This window comes from Limanda limanda, chromosome 16 (genome assembly GCF_963576545.1).
Source record: "Limanda limanda chromosome 16, fLimLim1.1, whole genome shotgun sequence".
Lineage (NCBI taxonomy): Eukaryota > Metazoa > Chordata > Actinopteri > Pleuronectiformes > Pleuronectidae > Limanda > Limanda limanda.
In genome coordinates, this window is record NC_083651.1 from 14,403,384 (window position 1) to 14,424,489 (window position 21,106).

The 21,106-nt window shown below is 42.6% G+C and overlaps 2 protein-coding genes across 2 annotated transcripts; one reads left to right on the top strand and one right to left on the bottom strand.

The window, feature by feature from the left end:
- Positions 1 to 7,641: 7,641 nt before the first annotated feature.
- On the bottom strand, positions 7,642 to 10,531 carry LOC133021238 (helix-loop-helix protein 1-like). Its single transcript, XM_061088022.1, has 2 exons — positions 10,415 to 10,531; positions 7,642 to 7,974 (listed from the first exon to the last, which is right to left on the bottom strand). Exons 1-2 carry the CDS (start codon positions 10,529 to 10,531, stop codon positions 7,642 to 7,644), a joined length of 450 nt encoding a protein of 149 aa, XP_060944005.1.
- Positions 10,532 to 12,735: 2,204 nt separating this feature from the next.
- On the top strand, positions 12,736 to 17,432 carry LOC133022120 (NAD(P)H dehydrogenase [quinone] 1-like). The gene is made up of 6 exons (XM_061089130.1): positions 12,736 to 12,757; positions 16,274 to 16,438; positions 16,533 to 16,663; positions 16,750 to 16,863; positions 16,943 to 17,044; positions 17,136 to 17,432. Exons 1-6 carry the CDS (start codon positions 12,736 to 12,738, stop codon positions 17,430 to 17,432), a joined length of 831 nt encoding a protein of 276 aa, XP_060945113.1.
- The last annotated feature ends 3,674 nt before the right edge of the window (positions 17,433 to 21,106 follow it).

Here is a 21,106-nt window from a genome sequence, read left to right on the forward strand (position 1 = left end):
TTCTTGTCTACATGTTCTGTGTAATGTCTCCGACAGCTCCAGTTGGGTCCAAAAAAACTGTATGAAAAGGATTAGGAGTGGATAATCCTCAATTTCCTCCCTGTCAGTTTTGCACTTGGCAAAACTATTCATCCTACACAACACTCACTTTATTTGGAAACATTGCTTTCATTCCAGAATGTGAGTAAAACTCTGGCACCTTCAAATTATTCATGTCTGTTTTTTTAGTGTAACTTTGTCTAATGTGGGCGTTTTGGCATCGTTTTCTCTCGTAAAAGTAATAATGCATCGCAGGAGACGCTTTGGCTAAATAAACTGAAAATAAGGAGTAGAACAAATAAAAATAAAAACATGAAAGGTACAGAGCAAACAGAGGCCAGTGCTAAAACCTTCCAATTCACAAATAAGCAAAATACAATGAAATAAAACAAAATTTAATGAAACAAAATGAATAGATATTGATTTCAGATTCCTTAGTATAGCTATGCACCGGTTCATAGCATAAGGAAATTCAACAAACTGTGTTTTTCAAACGAATTCTGAGGTTTATTATATCTAGACAATATGAACGACCTCCTCCCTCTCCGTCCTGTTATTATGAGGTCAGACTCACTTCCTGGGCCTTAATGTATGCTGTGTGATGAATGAGGACGTCCAGTGCTCCATCGTGCATGACCATTCATTTAGACCTCCATCTACTCCCCGTCCACCTGCCAGTCACCCCGCCCCCCCTCTCGGCCCATGTCTCATTTCGCTAACTGTGGGCTATTCTCCCCGCGGGGTTCAGGGGCTATTTGTTATCTTGGCAGCTAATGGTGCACGTATTAAGACTGAAATAACTCATTCAGGATATTAGAATGTGGATTCACACAAGGAAATCATGGTTAAAAGACGACGCTGCAATGGAGCCGATTTCCATTAAGATGGTATGAATGTTTTTCTTTTCCTTTCATTGCCTGTCATTCAAAATGTGGCTTGTGCACATAATAAACCACAGATTTTCCAATAAGTATTGTCGTATAATGCATATAAATCATATAAATAACTCTACCCCTGCCTATAGTATTAATTATGTCATACAAATGCTACAATTTGTGTTATCTGACTTGTAGCATCCAGGTGTGAAATGCTGCTGTGCAACAGAGAGCACACTTCCTCTCAGAGTAAGTATGACATCATTCTCCACTGATGCAGCTGCTATTAAAAGCAGACAAACATCATGTTGAAAAAAGGCCGAGCTGTGGATACGCAGGACGTCAATAAATAATGCACTTGAACATGCGAGAACGTTGCACGCAAGCAAAGCTGGTGTCATCGCATAAAAATTTCAAACAAAAACCAGAGTTTTGACAGAGGACACTCATGTCTCTCATCTCTAACCCACATCTGCAGCGTCCGATGTTGCCTTGGCAACAGAGGAGGCAGGAGGCCCCATCTCACAGCGCTAATCAATCTCCCCTGCTGAGAGTAAATTTGTGTAATACACTTATGTGTGTGTGTGTGCGAGTGGGGGAGAGGGCAACAAAGAGCAAACAATGGCTTCCCATCACACCCAGCACCCGTGTGGTTAAATGAATAACCCAATGATTTGAATAAAAGCTGTTAACCCCACAAGTGCTGATCTCTGAACGCGTGGCAGCGCTATGTGGGACAAGATGACCCCCCCGCCGCCCCCCGAGAAGCCACTCATCCACAGGACGAGCATGAAGAGGCATAGTGAACCAGGCCATGTGGAAAATCGCTGCCACGGGGTAAGAACAACTATCAGTTACAAACGAAGGGATATCTATGAATAAAGCATGCGGGAATAATAATGTGCGTCAGAGATGTGAGGCTGCCCCCGTTCACAGTGGGTCGGCCTGTCCAGTGCATTCAGTGGTCCTCTGTGAGGGAGTCTGTGGCGCAGAGGAAATCTTCTCTGGTGAAGCGTAGCCGCATCTCTGTGGGCCTTTCTGGTTGGCTGCACAGAGAAGGGATGCACGAGGGCAGAAAGTGACACTAATGTAAAACAAACACTCATTAATGTGTTTAGCGGAGGGAGGTTGCAGCGCAGTGGGAGCTACTGTAAGTACACACGGTCCGATTCAGGGATTGGATTCATGTATTATGGATTCACTTTTTTTAGTTTTACTTCAAAGAGCATGAATAGAATGCACTAATGCTTCAAATATTTGAGTCTCTGTGGGAGGAGCTGCAGCATCTGATGGGTCAGGGTCTTTTCTCCCTGCTGGTCCTGCTCATACGTTGATAAGGAAACTGAGAATGTGGGAGGTGAGTGCGATGCCACTGGCTGCAGAAACAATTGGCTGCCAAACCGGGCAGAGAACAAGATATTCCATCAAAGTGCGATGCAGTGTTCGCACCCTAACTGCATGGCACGGATCATACTGGTTGTGTGGTTGCCATGGCATCTGTGCCCTCCCTTACACCCATCAGTCATCATGCCATCCCCTCCCTCTTTTATGAGCGCCCTGGCGGCATGGTGCCAAGATCTGCCAGATGCAGCAGCTGTCCGTCTGCCGTGTTAGAGTGGTTTCACAATCCCAAAGAAGTCTGGCTACAAATTGACCATCTAATGTACAATAAGCAAAACTAAATAATATATTGTGACAGCAGCTAATGACTATTTTCCTGCTGACAAAACAAATTGGCCATCATAGTCTACGGAACCCAAGGTGGCGTCTTGACTTGTTTCAACCAATCAATGTCCAAAAATGTCAATAAAACATTTAACCAGTTATCAGAAATGTTGCCAATAAATGTTATGTTCATCGACTAATTAACTCATTGAGTAATTATTATTTATATATATATATATATATATATATATATATATATATATACATTGCTTTTGTGTTTTTTGTGTAATTCCGACATAAAGCATATTCTTTGAAAGCAACAAATTAAACAACAACAAATGCACGTACACATTTTTGGATACTGGGTCGTGCATCTGCTAGTATGCAAATCTGTGTACTGAACTGATATCTTGTCTCTCACCCTGATGAAACTGCAATTTCCTTTTTCCCGGAAATCATTTAATCTGCTTTGCTGCTCCAAAACAGTGATTGTGCTGCACTGTCACTGGCACGTGCTGTTTTTAGAGCAGTGAAGAAGTGATTTCCAGTAGTGTAGTGTTAGCCAGAGCTAGCTCAAATGTTATCACAGTTACGACTGTCAAACTACATAATAAAACAAATTCGATCATTCTTTCTATGCATTTGTTTTCAAAGGGTTTAACCTGAGCTAGGACAAACAACAGTGATGGCAACAATCACTTGTATTAAGGGTTAGCAGCATAGAGTTAGAATATGTTATATTAATTGTTATTTGAATGCACTGGTGATGGCCAATGCCCAAAGTCCTGATATCAGAAGCAGGAAGGGATGATTACATCTGGTTACATCTCTATCCCAGGCTACATCCATAATATGATTTTGTTTGCATTATTGCATCAACTCTGCTGTGGATATGGCTGACGTCCACACTACTCTGGATCCATGTTTTCCACTGTCAGTAACAGTATCATGGATTTATGTAGGAACTAGCTTCTCGTGTGTTTTCCTCTCATTGTTTGCTGTGACAATCTGACATTTGACTCCCGGCACAAGAATGTTGTTCGGTATGTGCAGGGAGCAAACCTGTGACCTTTGAGTGACTGGATACAGTCTCGGCCACTCCCTCACTCCCACACACACACACAGAGTCAAGAGGAGAAAGTTAGGACCTGACACAGTTCTCTGGAATGCAAACTTAGTCCCCTCTGATCTGCTCATGTGGAACTAACTAAAAGTACAGCAGAGGGAGAGGCAGTGAGGTGATGGAGGCTTGAGGAGGAGACGCTTCACTACATTCCTGCTTTTAGAGCTGTGCTTTATTGTCCGTAAATACACTCACTATACTCTACACTACTACTACCACTACTGTGGAGCATCCCAGGCTTCTCATGCAGGCTCCTGTCAATGCTCCCCTGGAGTCTGAAGGGAGATGAAAAGGTACGGCTCCATTTCACCCTTAACTCCTCACACTCTGCCCTGCCAGCTAGGACGCATAAAGAGAACAGTGACAAAAGGCACGGCCAACAACAGCTTCTTTTGATCATCCATGGCAGGAATAGCTTCCAGGGTGGTGACTCATGCATTTCAGGGGTTCCCAGGTTGCTGCACTGTGTCCTCTCATCTCATCAGCCTCTCATCTGCACACACAGGACCCATCAGCGCTGCTCAATAATACATGGCTGGAGGTGCTGCGCGGTCTCACTGCAGCATCATGCCTCGGAGGGACACTCGGGGGAGGCGACGGCGTCAGAGAGGAGACGAGCGAGGCGGCTCCGGTGTCGCCAACACCTCCTCCTCATCCAGATGTGGCGACGCGCGGCAGCATCACCCTGCAGCTGCAGCCTGGATTCCGAAACGCCCTTTATTCCAACAGGACTCCTCCCGAGTCTGTTTCCAGCGAGAGGATGTGATGTGACTTCTCTATTTCACGGCTGCAGTTTCGGTTACAATGGCTCTCATTTCAGTTTCATCCTGAACCCCATTAACCGCAGCGCGCCACATAAGCGACTATCACCTGGAACAATGCTTCCATTCAGGCTGCTTCTGTCCATTTATTTACACATAGGAGCACGTAACACAAAAGCAGAACAACAAGGTTAATCTCCACACGTATATGGGTTAGGAGGACCAAGGCTAAAGGCTGCATCTGCGTCTGGTCTGAAGGAAAACCCCTTTTTTGTCCACGACAGCATTGAACTTCATCAGTAAATCCACTGTGAGGTTGTATCTCAGGCTTTTCGTGAGGATAATGAATAAAGCATCAATTCGTTTAAACCTACCTCTTTATCAAATGTGTGTCATATTCCCTCCCATGCGTCTCGGTGTGAGTGCGTCTCGCTGTGCGTAAAAATGCTGCTGCTGCTGGTGGTGGTGGTGGTGGAGGTGATGGTGGTGGTGCCGAGGCGCGTCTGTGCTGATCTGCTCTGAGAGGCAGCTCCCTCACACGAGCCTGGCCATTGTGATAAGCTGCGGGAGCAGAGAGAGGAAGGCAGCAGCATGGAGGTGCGATAGACTCCAAGTGCACGGAAATGAGGAGTTCTACCACGGCGGGCCACAAGGGGTCGTGATTTGGAAAGGATTGAGAAGACAGTTTCTCCATCGGGACACATTGATTCATTGATTCTGTGACACCACAGGCTTGAAAACCAGTCCTAGTACAATATTTAATTTAAAGAGAGTTTGATGGAAACCAGTGATGCTGAAAAGGGACTTCTTTATGAAATAGTTATCGTACATCCAAACATGTAAAGTTCAAATATTCGATTATTTTGCCTATGAACATGTAGAGTAGACTAACCCTACGTTTCAACGGGTGAATGGGGCTTTTTCAAAATTTTGAAACGAAATTTATTTAACTGAAATACCACATGAGTCACAAACTATTGGTGTATCTATCGTGAAATAAAATCACATTAGGCCTTGAGCACCTGATTACTAATGAGCCAAAGCTAGCAGCTGCCTGACCCCGACATCCCCAGGGGCCCCAAAAGGCCCCATAAGCTCTGAGAGGTGGTGATCATGTGTTCCTATCAGGCGTGTTCAAATAAAGTTTGAAGACATTCCTGATTTCAGCTGATGCTGTGATTGAAATGTCAATACTAATATTAATTGGGTTTAATCATATTTACACACACAATATGACCATATAAAATACCGGTACTATAATGGTATGAGAAAGTTGAAGTAAACGTTTTAACAATGGTGGTCACGACATTTTTTTTTCAAGAATTTACTTCTTTAGAGTTCATTCTTGACCTTGAAAACGTCTTGAAAACTATTCAGCCTCTCATGATGAAGCAGTGTTTTAAAGTAATCAATGCGCGCAAAAAACATGAAGGTATATTTTAAAATATATGAACAGAAATAACCACCCCGATCTATAACCTAGTTTACCTGGGCAGTAATGATCTGATGCTTTCATGATGCACACACCTGGTTTGACATGACAGCAACATTCCTTTGATAAACAAAGGGTGTAAAAAAGTGGATAGGAATTTTTAGCTGTTAAATTTTTGTTTATGAAACATTGGAGGGCCGTGTTGCTGCTCCTAAACACTGACAAGTCATAATTAAACTGAAGAATTCATGGACAAGATGGACAGAGAGTTTCCAGAATGACCTCGAACCACAGCTCCAAACCTGTTCACACATGAAGGTAAACTTAACCTACATGTAAGGAAAATAGTGTAACCTCCAGAAACTGTCCTGTGTATAGTCTTGAATAAAGAAATATAAGATACTTAAATAATGATATACCCAATTTGTCTCAAAATATGATGTTAGGTTTCTAGTCCCCATCATACAGTGTGTAGTCCAGTGTGTGCTGTGCAGTGTGGAGTGTGCGGACAAAGGACTGTCAGTCTTACTGCTGGAGTGGATACGAACAATACCCAGTGCCCCCTGGGCCACATTACGCCGAGTAGACTCACAATAAAAGGATGAGAGAGGAGTAGAGAAGGAGCATAGACAGCTTCTGACTAATGGAGAGAAAAAGCTAAGAAAACACGCAGGGGTTCACATTCACCGGCTGATCTCACACGGTATAAAGACAGGACTGTGTGTCAAAACACTGAGAGCACTGAGCATGATTCATTTCGGTTTTTATTTATTTTTTTACAATTATGTATAATTAATGTCAAGTGATCAAATATGAGTAAATTAAATGATAAATTAAGGTCAGTCGCACAAAACCTATCATTTTATAAAATAAAACAAGTTCAAATATTGCCTTTGTAAAAGCTTGTGGCTTCAGATGTGTTGTGATAACACTTGGATTCAACACAAAAGACACGGGGTTCTGAACGGCTTTAGCAGTTTATTTTCAACATTTCATACAAACATATATCAATATAGTGGAAACACAGACAAGTTGACTATATTTGTGTCTTTTATTAAAGATATTTGAAATAAATATGTCTACAGACTGGTGCGAATAGGAATTTAAAACCACAACAGAGAGTCCAGAAGACATGAGAAGGCATGGTTGTTTGGCTGAATATCACAGCAGCTCTCAGAGATGATTTCCCTTCCGGACAGTCCTGCAGACGTTAAAGGGATAGTTCACCCAAAAAAGACAAATAAAAATTCACTCATTATTTATTCACCACTATGCGGATGGAGGGATGTGTGAAGTATTGGAGTCCACAAAACGCTTATGGAGTTTCAGGGGTAAACAGCATTACAGCCAAATCCAATATAATTGAAGTAACTGTTGACTGATTCTTTATACCTAAAAAAGATAGATAACAATGACATAAAATGTTGTTTACCCCTGAAACTCCAGAAGAGTTTAGTGAACTCAAACACTTCACCCACTCCTCCATCAGCATACAGTGGTGAATAGATAATGATGAATGTTCATTTTGGGGTGAACTATTCCTTTAACCATGGTGAAAAGTCAATAGGATTAACCCATACCAATCCCATGGTAAGCGGGCCGCACTGGGCCTGTGGTGGTATATATAACTGTATAACCCATCTATGGTATAACCCCTCACAGCATCTTGCATCAGTATCCGGTTGCCTCCGGACCCACTCAGCTGCAGGCCCGGTCACATCCGGCCTCGGTCCCGCCTCCAGCCGATCACACCCCCAGCACGTGGTTGAGATAAGAGATGTAGCAGAGCGCCAGTCTCAGGGTCTCGATCTTGCTCAGCCTCTTGTTGGGGGGGAACGTGGGCAGCAGCTTCCGCAGCTCCTCGAAGGCCACGTTGAAGGCCACCACGCGGACGCGCTCCCTGGTGGCGTGCGCGGATCGATATTTGGCGGTGGCGCGCCTCCTCCTCCTCTTCTCCTCCCTGTTGAGCGCGGGCACGTCGTCCAGGACGAGGTGCTGCTGCGCGTCCGCGTGTCCCCAGGGCCCCCCGGGGGGCGCGCGGTCCGGACGGAGCATCACTGTCCTCACTGTACTAATGTCCTGCAGAGACACAGCATCTTTATGAGCCTTTCAACTCCTAATACAACAATCTGCAGATAATCAGGAAATATTTAAAGATCATTTCATCAGATGTAAAGTAGACGTCTTAAGCGAACAGGTTATTGAATGAAAAGGGTAGTTCTTCTACACATTCTGTCCTGATTTTACACTGTATATAATGGTTTAATTTAATTCATATTTTTTATATATCCCTTACACTTAAGTGTTGCATGTTACTTATTACTTACTGATGCCTATTTTGACTGTTGCTGCTGTAATACTGTACATTTCCTCACTGTTGGACTATTCTTATCTTATCCGTCACATATTTTGTCTTTGATTCACATTCTCTGTTTGGCAAATCGACAAACATATTTTTTTTTTACCAAATATACTCAAATATGAGGGACTGGTGCTGCCCCCGTGTGGCAGAAAGGCTGCCTACGGCGCTGTCTGAGGTGCTGAAACAATAATGTCACAGCCCCCCCAAAAATTAGACAAATATTAAGAAATCATTAATTAAACAATGAATATTTAAAAATTCACAATTTTATTAATTTCAAATTGAAATGAGAAAATAAACAGCCACCGAAGTAAAATACATTCTTCTTTATGAAATGAATGAAATCCGTGAAATTATTGGAATTCACATTACCAACTCAAAACATCGATCTTGGTGCGCAAAACCTGTTTGGCATGTGAACTCAGAAACCACCAGGACGCTCAGGTCTGTATTGTTTGGAAATTATATCGCATTTTAAACACAGCAAAATGTATTTTACCAAGTTTAAAACAATTGTAACTTACGATCAGCTCAAAAAACGATACAAATAACCTTTAAATTACGCAGCAGAGCCAATACCGAGTCGAATGACAATTTGCCTGCGAGATCGACAAGAAATCTGAACTTACCTTTCACATTCAGAGATCAGATGCAGCTGATTCCTCATGATAAACAGGTTCAGTTGTCTCCTCATCAGCCTTCAGGTCTTTGTTTGGATTCGAGTTAGAAACGGGACGTGGGTTCGGGTTCAGGTTCAGTCCGGCTCCATGTCCTCCTTCTCCGTGTCCCTGCCCGGTGCGCATTTCCCAGTTCATTTAAAGACAGCGCTCCGTGTTGTTTGGTCCGTTTCCTCCATCAAACCTCAGCTCTGGATGTGCGCAACGCAACACAACACAACACACGCATCCCCTGTTTCTCCATAAACCTGCAGCGAGGCGACGACACGCACAGCGGGATAACGAGAAGGTGTTTATCTCTCTTCCTTCCACTTTCTACTCCCAGGAGACCTCCATGATTACATTCGTTTTATTCTTCATCTCACAAACTTATTTGCAGCCTCATGAAACCACCTCCAACGACGCCACATTCCCCCAAGATCTCGCTGTGTAAGGTTAAGTGAGCACCTGCGTCTAAACAGGAAGAAAGCAAAGTAAAATGTCTCATCACCTCAGGAAATTAAAAGCCTCCGTGTGGAGCAGCAGATTAAAACATCTGCTGTCGTCTATCCATTAAAACTTAGACAACAGAAAGAAAGCAGAAGCAGCTCAGCCTTCGTTTCATGGGACACTATAGGTCAGTAAAATCAGTAGATACAGCACAAGATCCAGTAACTAACTCAACCAATAGTGGCAGAACTGGATTCAGTTACTATGCACCTTCTAAATAGGATTTACAAACTTCCCTCACACTACAGTCTTGTTTTCCCCTTGGAGATTTTAAATCTTTACTATGTGATGCTTTTTATGAATCTTGTTTTATTCATTTATTTCTGTTTTTGTGTTGCTGCCTGTGTCTAATGTTTATTGCTGATTGTGATTGTTGCTTGTTCTCAGGCCTCTTTCTCAATGTGTCTTCCTGATTAAATAAAGATTAAATAAATACATTTAATATATATGCAGCTGGAGCTGGGGCTGGTGATAACACAGATATTCAAATGACTCTGGACCCGTTTATTGCCAGGACTCTGTAAACCACAGTGCACTATACATAGTTTGTTCATAAGCTGTAAAATGTCACCAATACACAACTTTGCCACTTGTAACCTTTGTAGAAGATTGGTAATGAAGCGGGAGTCTGTGTGAGAAATACATTGAGATGCAAGCAAGACAACAATGGTCACCAAACTTTATTAAACATTGTTCTATCCCTTCTCATGAAAGCCAGTTAAAATATATAATAACACAAAGCTTTAAATTCTGCATTAGTTTGTGTTTGTCTGTTGGTTATGTTCAGTTGTGGAAGGTGTACCGCTGTGACTCTGGCGTCTCTCAACCTCCTCATCTCTTTCAGGGAAATGTCAGCACTGATCAACACTAACACCATCAGTGTGTAAATCACCAGAGGGCCTCCACCTCTGTGCTGGTGGTGGGTAAACATTAACTCAGACTTTGACAGAAACGGCACCGAACACTCGGCTATGGGATCATGTGTGATTACCAAGAAGGGCCTCGACATATGGCTGATGTCGTTATCCATCTCTCCAATCAGGGAACGAGCTGCTACACTGGTCGTCACCATAGACTGTATATGGTCGTCACGAGAGGAAAGAGGCATCATGGGATCCAAACGGCTTCTCAGTATTATTGTTGAAGTGACAAGTAATGATGATGTGACCGATTCGAGTGCAGGGAATACATGCTTTACTTTATTTGAATATGTCAGGAATTTAAATCCCCTCAATCTTCATTTAAAGTAATTCAATTCAGATTGGATAAAACATCACATTTTCTGTCTATATCACCATCAAAAGTGGTGTGGATTTAATATTTGGCTAAAGCAATTATGAAAAGAGTCACATCCCTTTTTAAAAAAGTACTGAGGGGAGGACTGGTGAGAAAAGTGTATTAGTCTCAGTTGAGGATTAAAGGCCATGTTGGTATGATCATGTGTGTGTATGTGGTATATGTGTGTGTTTCATTGTAATCGAACTGTCTGCAGTTTTTGCATAACAGACACAACATACATATATATGCAACTGGAGCTGGGGCTGGTGATTTGTCTTTGTACAAACAAAAAGCACAAAGACAAATCGAAATTGAAAACAAGAACGGAGGGGACCATGAAAGCAGACTCTTTGTGTCGTGTTTTCTGTGATCCGCTTAACACAGATCACACATCACAGCAAGTTCACATGCAAAAAGCTAATTATCGATACAACAACCCGGCCGTTTATATATCATATATCTGAAGATGTTGCTTTTGTACTTCCCTACACGTAGTTGTCCGGTTGAAGTCCCTCTGCCCCTCTCCTCTCCTCTGTGCAGCTCTCCTGTCCTGCTTCAATTAGGTTTCTCAAGCACCTACACCTGGGTGGGTGGTGAGGCATTCTGGGAGATGTAGTGTGTGCATCGGTGGCCATTTTGTGATGTGGCAGCCGATCCTGTACGGGAATGTGGGACCCCCCTCTACGACACGACCTTTGTGATGCCACAATATTATCATTTACATACTGCTACTACTTACATGTACTTTCCCTTCCAATCCAAACACATTACTTATCGAAAAAAGACTGGTTTTTGGTTAATTGGAGACTTTAAATTGAACGTAGGAGTGAATGTGAGAGTGAATGCCTGTTAGTCTGTTAATAGGATCCACATGGAACAGAACTCAGTAGAATCACTAACGCCTACAACACAATAGGACATTCAGATTCTTTACCTTTTGCTCCACTTCACTTATTCTCTCTGCTCGTTCTCTTTCTGCACTGTTTCTTACGGGTTTAACTCCTCATCTGTCTCAGTCTGGACACCATCTGTTTAAAGGCCAGCGTCACTAACCTCACATTCTCACCTCCTCCTCCTCTTTCTCCAAACATGTGCATTCATGAAGTGCAAAATATTTAACTCCTATTCCCAGTAAATCAAACTAATCTGCCGCATCCTCTTCCAAACTTTATGTTTAAGGTAGTATATTTTATATCTACATTTCTATGGAGGGGTTTAGTTGACCTGCAGTGTTTGTTTACTCCCGGTTACGTTCCATCTCTTTACCTTCTGTCAGGTCCACGTTCTGTCCTCATGTGACGTCGTGAAAATCAAACTCTGTCAATGAAAACGCTGATGTACTCTCATTTTAATTTGATCTCTAATTCCCCTCCCACTGCCCTCCCCCAAGTCCCCTCCTTGTCTGCTCACCATCTGCTGTCATATTTTATTTCTGCTGATTTGGAATCAGATATGTAATCAATCAGCGTTGTTGTCATAGTAATAGCTGCGAGAAGGAAGTGAGACAACGCAGTCGCTCTAATGCTTTCCTCAAGGTTTTTCCTGGAAAACCTCCAAGAAGATATAGGACTGGAGATAATCTTGGCAATACCATTTATCACAAATCATATTTCCACGAGTGATGCATTTGTTTGAGATTAGAAATTAATACATGACTGATTGTATCTGGGCTGTAATCCAAGGCTGTAAATTTCCCTGCGGTGATTATTCTTTTCAATAAATTAATGAAAGAATTTAGTGTTTGAAATTAAAGAAAATTCAGAGAAAATAATCCACAAATGAAGTGTCCAAAACCCCCCAAAAGCTAATGATATAAAATTATATAAAACAGAGAAAGAACAGCCAATATTATCTTTTGAGAAGCTCCGACCACAAATAATTATCAAAATGATGAATCGATGGATGAAACATTTTAGCCCTATATTGTTTTTATCAGTTAAAAAACATCCATTGATAGGTTTAAACGTTTAGGTATCTTGTTTATATATGAATACTGTGCCATGAAAAAAAACTTACATTAACTTTAATCTATTTATGGACAGCTCAACGTTATCCTGTGAAACTCGCATTCAGTTGTATAAATAGATTTTGGTTCACATTATAGTCATTTGCATTGTATATTCCTATCACTTGTCAGCTATCCATCGTATTGCAGTTTTCTAATTAATTGATTCTGACCTTTGGCTGATAAGAAATTATAGGAAAAAATTGGGAAATATGATATATGTTCTCTTTGTTTTCTGATTATTGATTACAACAGCCCTTTATTAAACTTTTTATAAGGTTTTCATTCCAGTCTGGCACTCGTCTCAGTTTTTCTTTTCATGGCTGTGCACAAAATCCCCATTTGTATGAGCAGCTCTGAGGAGGGAGACGAGTCAGTAAACAGACCCTAAACAAAACATAATTGATCCAGTGAAGCCTAAATGGAAAAGCAGAGTGAATGGGTTTGTTGCACACCTGAGAGATACACTGGGGAGCTCCTGTGTGATGTTCTCGTTTACATGCAAGAATTGTGTCCTTCAAACTTAAAAGCAACTTCAGATTGCCGTTTATACTTTAAAGGGAATTAACACAGACGTTACTGAGAACATCTTTATCTACCTCCTCAGAGGTTCACTGTACTCTCAAAGCATTTCTTCCAAAAGCAGGGACTCTTATCTCAGTACATAATATGAAATGAACGTGTACAAGCCTTATCTGTTATTCACTCTATAGCAATAATTTAACTCAGTGCTTCACTGCTCGATACTGTCACAGTTCACTGAATATTAACTTCATGGAGAACCCCACACGGCTGATAAGCATATGACAAATGACTTGTTATCCTGATGACAGCAGAAAAGAAAAGAATGAGATTATGTAATGTTGCATTCACTGGCCTGTTGAAGTAGAGCAGAAGTTTATATATCAATTTTCAAATCAAGACATTAGAAAAGAGCAGAGGGGCCAAGAACAAAATTTACAAAGTAAAATGGTGGACAGCATCTTAAATGACATAAATGAAAAGAAGGACAATATTATGTTGTTTCTCCTTTAATGAATTATTGCATTTGATCTGTTTTATGATACTGAAACACAGGATCACGCTCAGCAAAGACACTGAAGCTTTTCAAAGAGGCCTCTGCAACACTTTTTCTGGTTACCACCATAAACAAAAGAATAATCTGCATCTCTGCCGGGCAGCAGTGCTGAGTGTGTGCCAGCAGTCTAAGGCAGTACAGTAAATTCTGGTGCTGTGTTTACTTCCTGTCGTCCCACTCATCAGATCGGTGACATGAGGCTGCAGTTTACATGCTTTACAATGACTCAGTTCTGCCAAGACTGAGCCACAATTCACGAGTCACCATCTGGACGGTTATTACTCTCTTCGGCCTTGACCTCCCTCTGATCTGGCAGATTTTCACAAACTGTGATTAAACCATCAACTCCAGCAAACACATTTTTTGACTTGAGGGGAAACCAGCTACTGTCGCCATCTAGTGGCAGGATGGAGCGTGGTGCAAAGATGCCAGGTGCCAATGCAAGAAAAGGCCCCAATATCCCACTTCATTACAATTACGATGATATTTAAATCAAATGTAGCATTGGACCTGAATCACTTTGTTTATACGAGAGATATAAATGTCCAAACTGGTGCCACAGCAGATAAACACTGACAAAGTATTGTTTAGTGCTATTGCATGTTTAAATGTATACACCCTTTGATTATTCACTTATATCAAAATAGGTATTCTGCAGCAGTAGCAGGAAAAATACAAAATATATATGATCTGTGATTTTGAGCAAATCCTGTCTTTCCAACGAAAAATGTGAATAAAGGGTCACTTCAAACTGAGATTGGGTCCGTTTACAAAACCATCCAGGGAATAGTGTTGTCTTTGCCATATTTTTACTGGATACTATATATTTTAAACTTTACATCTGGACACTGTTGCAACTATATGCTGGCAGTTTATCTAAAAAAGTACTTTATTTTCTCAAATTGGCCACATGATGGCACTGTAGGGTTATATGACATCATCCAGCGTTGACTATAATGTCAAACTTAAAGAAATCCTCTGTTATTATGTGCCTGGGTCTTTTTCTTATTCCCTGTAAAAACAGTGTTTAACTTGTTAATGATACTTTGTGAAGGGAATCCAATATGGGTGCTGCTGATAGGCTTCTCACTTCATGTTGTACAGCCTGATCGCGACCCTTGACCCAGACTACAAGCCTTGAAAAGCACACCCCAAATTCCAGATTCATGGAATGGAGGAAAGTGTGAACCAAAGTTTGTGAGCACGAGGCACAATGTTGCAACAAAACAGTTTGGGATCATGTAGCTCAATACATCACAAACAATGAAAACATAACTCCCAGCAAAACACACGATCCCACCGCGTCACCACAGAGGGAATGCAGCCGGGGGCTCGGTGTGCGGCACAAAGAACACCAACATACAAGTGTGTTGATGCTGTGAAAAAAAAAATAACACAGGGAGGCCACAGAGATGAAAAAGAATCGGCCTCATAATTTTAAATGCGAACAATCCACGCGGTGGTTTGACAAATACCTACGAGCCCTTAAAACTCAACTCAACCTCAGTGAGTGTAAACCAGGAGAGACAGAGGGAAGAAAGATAACTGACAAAGCGTATCCATATGTCTCACTCATGTGGCATCCTTGCATGGATGTGTGCCTATGTGCTAATGCATAGCAGTTGTTCGTCACCCCCCACCCCCCCCTCCTCCTCCTCACAGTGGCTGCATAGACAAAGCTTAGGCCTGATTCTGGTACCAGATGTGTGCCAGCTCATGTCTGGCTTTGATGCCCATTGCAGAGTCTTTCCTTTTTACTCCCCCCCCCCCCTTTTTTTTTAACAGGGCAACATTCGTGAGTGGACTCGACCACAGGCGAGCGATGGTTTGGGGGAACGTAATGTAAAGGGAAACAGAGCTGGAAACCAGGAACAGTAGAGTGAGAGGATCACGCGACCACATCTGCTTCATGTGGTTGGAAGACATCAGGAGTGGCAGGCAATTTTTAAACATGGGAGGAAAAAGACAGACACGCGCTCTCAAATATCCACCCAGAGATACTGCGTGTAGGATTTGGACAAACATAGACTCTGACTCAGTCTAAAAGAGGATAAGAAACAGATTAAGTGAGGAGTTGCATGTGCAAAACCGGCCAAATGTGCAGCTGCCTCACTGATAATCCCTACATGTTCTTGGCATTTAGCTAAGCATGAATTCTTCTCCGTGTAGGAATGTTTTCCAGTTTCAGTAAAAGATTTGTTGACTCCTGAGAGACAATCCCAGGATGACAGCTGATTGGCTGATGACCCTGATCGCTGACTGACGACACCTGCGAGGGTGCAATGAGCCACCAGGCTGCCGGTATAAAAACAGCATCTTTACTTAGCACCAGAATGAGCTGCTGCTTCCATCAACATACCCGGAAACTGCAAAGCTTGTTATCCACTGAGTGCTTGAGAAATGGGTGAGTTCACATGCTGTTGGTTGGTTGTTTAAATTGTTTCAAGAAGACGTGTGTGTTTTTAGTTTGTAAATCTTGGCTTTTGCAGCAAAGAAGGTGTTGATCGTCTACGCCCATCAGAGCAACGGCTCATTCAACGCCGCAGCCAAAGATGCAGCAGTGGAGGCTTTAACTGCTCATGGCTACACGGTGGAAGTCTCTGACCTGTATGCTATGAAGTTTAAAGCTGCTGCTACTGCTGAAGACATCATTGGTAGATGAATTTCCTGCCAATGATAATAATCATGTTCTTTTAAACTTGATCTTCAGCTCTACATGAAGTGGTGTTTATATTTGTGACTCTGCAGGGGAAGTTAAGAATGCCGAACACTTCCGTTACGCAGAGGAGACGAAACTGGCCTGGGAGGAGGGAAGGCTTTCTGCTGACATCACTGAAGAGCAGCGCAAAGTCACTGGGGCAGATCTGATCGTGTTTCAGGTAAGCGCCTGAGTGGCGGTTATGTGTTTTGTGTTAGGCCTTGAGATCTCTAGATTAAAAAGTCAACTTGAACTCTTTGTCCTCAGTTTCCCATGTACTGGTTCACTGTGCCTGCGATCATGAAGGGCTGGTTTGACCGGGTGCTCACGCTGGGCTATGCCTACTCGCACGATAAGAGATACAGCCGTGGTGTCTTCAAGGTGAGGGATCAAAGCAAGAGGCTCGCAGTGATTTAAGATTTAGTTTGTCCTTAACTTAATTTGTTGGCTTTCTGCACAGGACAAGAAAGTCGTTCTCTCCTTCACCACTGGATCTGCTGAGTCCATGTTCAGTGCTAATGGCATCAATGGAGACATGAATGTCACTCTGTGGCCCCTGCAGGTATAATATTTGCATTAATTAACTGAATCAAACTATTAATAGCTTGACGGGAATGTCAATCATGTGTGGATTTTTTTCCTCTTCCACCCAGAACGGTATCCTCCACTACTGTGGCTTCCAGGTTCTGGCCCCTCAGATCTTCTGGGCTCCGTCTCACATTCTCCCCAAGGCCCGGAAGACCCTGCTGGACGACTGGCGCACTCGACTGCAAGGCCTCCTGGGAGAAGAGCCACTTTCCTTTACTTCCATGGACTGCTTTGACGGGGAGGGCTTCCAGCTGAAGCCTGAGGTCCATGAAAAACATGCCACCAAGGAGTTTGGCCTTACTGTCGGGATCCACCTGGGAAAACCGATTCCTCCCCACAACCAGATGAAAGCTGGAGTCTGAAGGCTGCAGAACCTTGTACAGCACCGTACCTCATGAAAATAAAACCTGAAATGCTCCGACTCTACACTATTGCCTTTGAATTTCTTTCTTGGTTACTCAATTGTTAGGGCCGACTGACATGTTCCTGATATAGTTGTACAGACAAAGGAATTGGCTGAGGGCACAGTCACACAAACGCAGAAGGGAAGTGACTATCACAGGTCAGAGATGAATACTGGGTGATGGTTCACCACTGATTTGTGTGGTGGGACTGGGCCCTCCTTGAAATGAGCTTTGGGTATTTCAGAGTTCAGCTGTTTAGTCAAAACTCTGCACCAAACTGACTAGCTGAAAATGTTGCAGTGAACAGCTATAAAAAGCCAAACCCTTCCTTTAAGGTGGCGTCATACAGGGCAAAGTGTTCCATGTGGCCAGAAACTCAACCCCCAAATGAATGCAAACTGCCGGATGTGTAAATACACGCACTGGTTTGTAAACAAGTTTGCTATATGACGTCAATGTTGTGTTCACATCCTGTCTCCACTGTTCAAGTGTACAAATAATCACTTATTGCAGGTTTTAAACGTCACCATCCAGAATGATGCTTGGTTCTGGGCCTACTTTCTTGTTCTGGGTTTGAACCCAGACTGACAGGGCTGAAGGAGCCGGTGTGATGGAAATTCTGTCTCTTCTGTTATCTTATACTGAATTAATGCAAGCAAAGATACAGAGAAAAATCACACTCTCTGATTGAACCAATCTATGAACTGTCTGAAACAATTCATATCCGCAGCCCCAAATGAGCCCCAAAAAAATTGGCTTGCGCCAAGCGCAAACATTCAACATCCTTAGGGGCTAAGCCCCCCCTTTCTGTCAATCCTAGAGACGCCCCTGACTTATTGTAAGTCGCTTTGGGTAACAGCGTCAGCTAAATTAAATTTGCCCGGGAGTGTGGTGTATAGGGCTCGAAAGAGCACATGATCTCCCTTCACTTTTACTCTTTGCCTAATTTACAGACTCAGCAACATTTTTTTTCACAGACAAACTGCGATTAAAGAGTCATCTACCAAGGCATGTTTTTTGGGGGCATTCGAAATAGCAAAGGCTAGCAAGCCTTTCTCTGAAGGCGGGTTTATGTAAAATGGCCTTACAAATAAGTGCTTTGCTACTTGGTAAAGGCCAAATCCTTTCATCTAATGATTTTTCCATGTCATTTATATTAGTTCACAAAAACACTCCATCCATCTGTTCCTGGCCCGGCCCCTCTGTCAAATTTTGGAACCCATTGTGGCCCGCGAGTCAAAAAGTTTGCCCACCCCTGCTCTAAACTCTGCTTTGATTTGGAAGGTTCCCAGCTTGAACCCTGAGGTCCATGACCGACATGCTAAACAAGGAGCTTTCTCTGACCCACCTGGGTGAACTCCTCCCACCCTGTTGACGCATCACATCTGGAGGTGTGTAATGAACGCTGCTCGGCCTGAGCAATAAAGCCGTCATCTCGTGATTACCGTGGAAGTCTTGACCTTCATGTTTGGGTGAGCTGAGTCAATGTCCATATGAGCACTTTGTTTGTGGACTTGCTGTTTTTAGGCTAATCAAACAAACGTCATCCGTGCGGTCGGCATTAAGCTGAAGTGTTCTCTACCTTGTTTACAGACCCACCGGCGGCCTCGGAGTCCTGCTTGCATGCAGTTTGGGGCTCCACACAGAAACATAAGTGGCCGAGCACTTTTCCCAGAGAAGCAGCTTTTGTTTGGGTATGGAGGAAATGAGATGGAGGCGGGGGTAGGGGGATGTGGGGGGTGCACACTTAAGGAAATGGCCTTGCACTCTCCATGTCCAGACCCCAGCCTGTGACATGTAGGAACTTGACGGTGCGCATATTTCACAGCTGAGGTTCCACAAGGTCACTGTCAAGTCCGCTTTCATCATCACCTGCAGAGGCAGCCAGAACATGTTCAGATAAAGAAACTCCGGTGATCTGGTGTTTTACAGGGAACAGTTCAATAAGTTTCATTTTTGCTGTTTAATAACTTGTAGCCTCATACACTTAGAATTATGGACGACGGCTGCTATGCTTCATACTCACAGAGGAAACCGTGGGAAAATGTATCACCTTTAGTGATCAAACTTAGCACAGTTATCAGTATAGTAGTAGTTTTGACAATATATTTGAGAAAAAATTAATAAACATATAAAATGTACAACATTAACATTAAAGCAGGGAGGCTCCAACATGCTAAATAGGTTTTCAAAAAATATAATAATGAGAACAAATCTAGCGGTGTTTGCCAATCTTTTTTCATCCTGACGGCAAAGTAAATTCACAATGACTGAAATACATCTGTAACTCAGATTTCCTGCCAATTTTCCTGCCATGTTTTACAACACACAAAACGTACTACGCCTGTGTTTTAGAGACTTGCTAAATTTGGCTGATGCTGGACACTATTAATCACCATGGTATTTATGTTCAGATTGAAATGGTGCAACTAACCGTCGGCTGATTTACCACAGTACACTTTGTATCTGATATATTCCTAATCACACTTTCTATTTCAGGTTTATAAGTGTGTTCAAACTGAGAGCAGTGCACTATTAGTACCCGGATGATACAATTAAAATTTGTCACCTTACTTTAAAATGTCTGAAAATGGTGCCTTGGCAAGGAGGACACATACTTTGGTATAATGTCATAGTCGTATTACGTGGGATAAATATGAAAACTTAACAAAATATAATTGTTATGGGAAGATGTTGCATTTATTTGAACGGTATGACAGTTACCGAAACCAAGGAGAGAGAATAGACCCATGGGCCCTGTGGTAGGACTGGAGCCTCTGGATGTGAGGCGCCTCATCTTCTAGGTGAGTTAGCAGACACCTGTTAATGATCAATTTTAAGCCAAGTGAGGTCAGCGCCCGGCTGATATGTTGTTGGGTGAGTGCACAACGGCCATAGTTGATTTTGGAAACCACTCCCCCACTGACTGAAGCATTCAATATGAGACTGAGTGAGAATAAATATTGTCTCGACAAACTGCGCATTTGTAATGCTCTTATTTACCTCATCCAAAACAACAATGTGAACAAATCTTACGATTATCAGTTGGAAGATTTTGAGTTGTGCTTTTACCATTTGCATCATTGTCCCAGGCAGAAAACTGTGTGTTGGCATTAGAATGGCTGGAGTAGCGGCCTGTTTGTGTATGTAAGGGTTGCACCACAGCATCTGATCTGGTGTCCATCCTGCTCTGCCATTGTCCGTCTCAGTTCTCCCACCATGGCTGCTGGGAAGTCCATTTTTGGCCGGCTCAATGGGAGGAAGTGGGCACCGTCTCGTACCAAGCAGGGAACAGAGTCTCCGGAAAAGCAGTCCTGCTCTGCTGAAAGTTCAGATACGGACATAAACACAGATTAGAAGATGGCAGCAAAAGTTCATAGGAAGCCTGGAGCTTGAATGACCCTCAGTTTTTCAGCAAACATACATATTATCTTCAAGCTAAGCAAATATTTTTAGGAAATGTTTGACATTTTGGGACATTAGCTCATTTACTCATATTCACTTCATTGCCAAAAAAAACAGCAACATCTACAGTATATGGTAGCTACAGGTTAGGTTAGCATAGCCAATGTAAAGAAGGGGAGACAGCTAGCATGGCTCTGTTCAATTAACATAATCCTAAAGGCTCACTA